We start from the raw sequence: 1,450 nt of genomic DNA, 5'->3' as shown, positions 1-1,450 counted from the left end.
CCTTAGCTATAAAACAAAACGCTTATCTCAAACCATATATCGGGCGCCTTAATAGGCAACACTGCATTCCGGCGCATTGGTGGACTGAGTCACTCGTGCAAAATGAAGCACCAATTTCTCCAAGTAAATTGTCTCATAATACTTGAGACTTGTGGTACATGAAGAGATTGTTCAAGGATTCTCATAGACACAGATTTTCCAAGAATTCTGAAAGGAATAGACTTTTAAGGATTACCATAGGAGGGGCGTATCCAGGGATTGCCACAGGAAGGGAGTGTCCAAGGATTGCCACAGGGAGAGAGCGTCCTAGGATTATTAAAGGAAGGGAGCGTCCAAGGATTGCCATAGGAAGGGAGTGTCTAAAGATTATGACAGGAAGGGAGTGCCAGAGGATTGCCATAGGAAGGGGGTGTCCAAGGATTGCCATAGGAAGGGAGTATCAAAGGATTGCCACAGGAAGAGAGCGTCCTAGGATTATTAAAGGAAGGGAGCGTCCAAGGATTGCGACAGGAAGGGAGTGTCAAAGGATTATTATAGGAAGGGAGGTTCCAAGAATTACTATAGGAAGGGAGTTTCCTAGGATTATTACAGGAAGGGGTTTTGAAGGATTGCGACAGGAAGGGGTTGTCCAAGGAATGCCACAGGAAGGGAGTATCCAAGGATTGCCACAGGAAGGGAGTATCCAAGGATTGCCACAGGAAGGGAATGTCCAAGGATTCCGTAGGAAGGGAGTATCCAAGGATCGCCACAGGAAGGGAGTATCCAAGGATTGCCACAGGAAGGGAGTATCCAAGGATTGCCACAGGAAGAGAGTGTCCAAGGATTCCGTATGAAGGGAGCGTCCAAGGTTTACCATAGGTAGGGAATGTCCAAGGATTGCGACAGGGTAGAGTCCAAGGATTGCGGCAGTGATTGTCCAAGGACTATTATAGGAAGGGAGTGTCCAAGGATTATTATAGGAAGGGAGGGTCTTAGGATTACCACAGAAAGGGAGCGTCCAAGGATTGCGACAGGAAGGGAGTGTCAAAGGATTACCATAGGGAGGGTGTGTCCAAGGATTACCATAGGAAAGGGGTGTCCAAGGATTGCGACAGGAAGGGAGTATCAAAGGATTGCCACAGGAAGAGAGCGTCCTAGGATCATTAAAGGAAGGGAGCGTCCAAGGATTGCGACAGGAAGGGAGTGTCCAAGGATTATTATAGGAAGAGAGTGTCCAAGGATCATTATAGGAAGGGGGTGTCCAGGGATTACCATGGCAATGAAGTGTCCAAGGATTGCGGCAGGAAGACGGTGTCCAAGGATTATCATGGGAAGAGAGTGTCCAAGCATTCTCATTGTAAGAGATTTTCAAGGATTCTCATAGGAAGAGAATTTCCAAGGACTCTCATAGTAGGATATTTACAGAGATTACCAACAGGAAGAGATTGTCCAGAGACTGTTATGATCACGT

The 1,450-nt window shown here is 47.0% G+C and overlaps 1 protein-coding gene across 1 annotated transcript; it reads left to right on the top strand.

Moving 5' to 3' along the window:
• Positions 1 to 368: 368 nt before the first annotated feature.
• On the top strand, positions 369 to 833 carry LOC125383513 (ras-related protein Rab-34-like). The gene has a single exon (XM_048401835.1). The coding sequence runs from the start codon at positions 369 to 371 to the stop codon at positions 831 to 833; it is 465 nt and encodes a 154-aa protein (XP_048257792.1).
• Positions 834 to 1,450: the final 617 nt, after the last annotated feature.

The sequence above is a fragment of the Haliotis rufescens genome, unplaced genomic scaffold (assembly GCF_023055435.1).
Source record: "Haliotis rufescens isolate VD_foot unplaced genomic scaffold, xgHalRufe1.0.p SCAF_24, whole genome shotgun sequence".
Lineage (NCBI taxonomy): Eukaryota > Metazoa > Mollusca > Gastropoda > Lepetellida > Haliotidae > Haliotis > Haliotis rufescens.
This window is presented reverse-complemented; position numbering and strand designations above follow the sequence as displayed.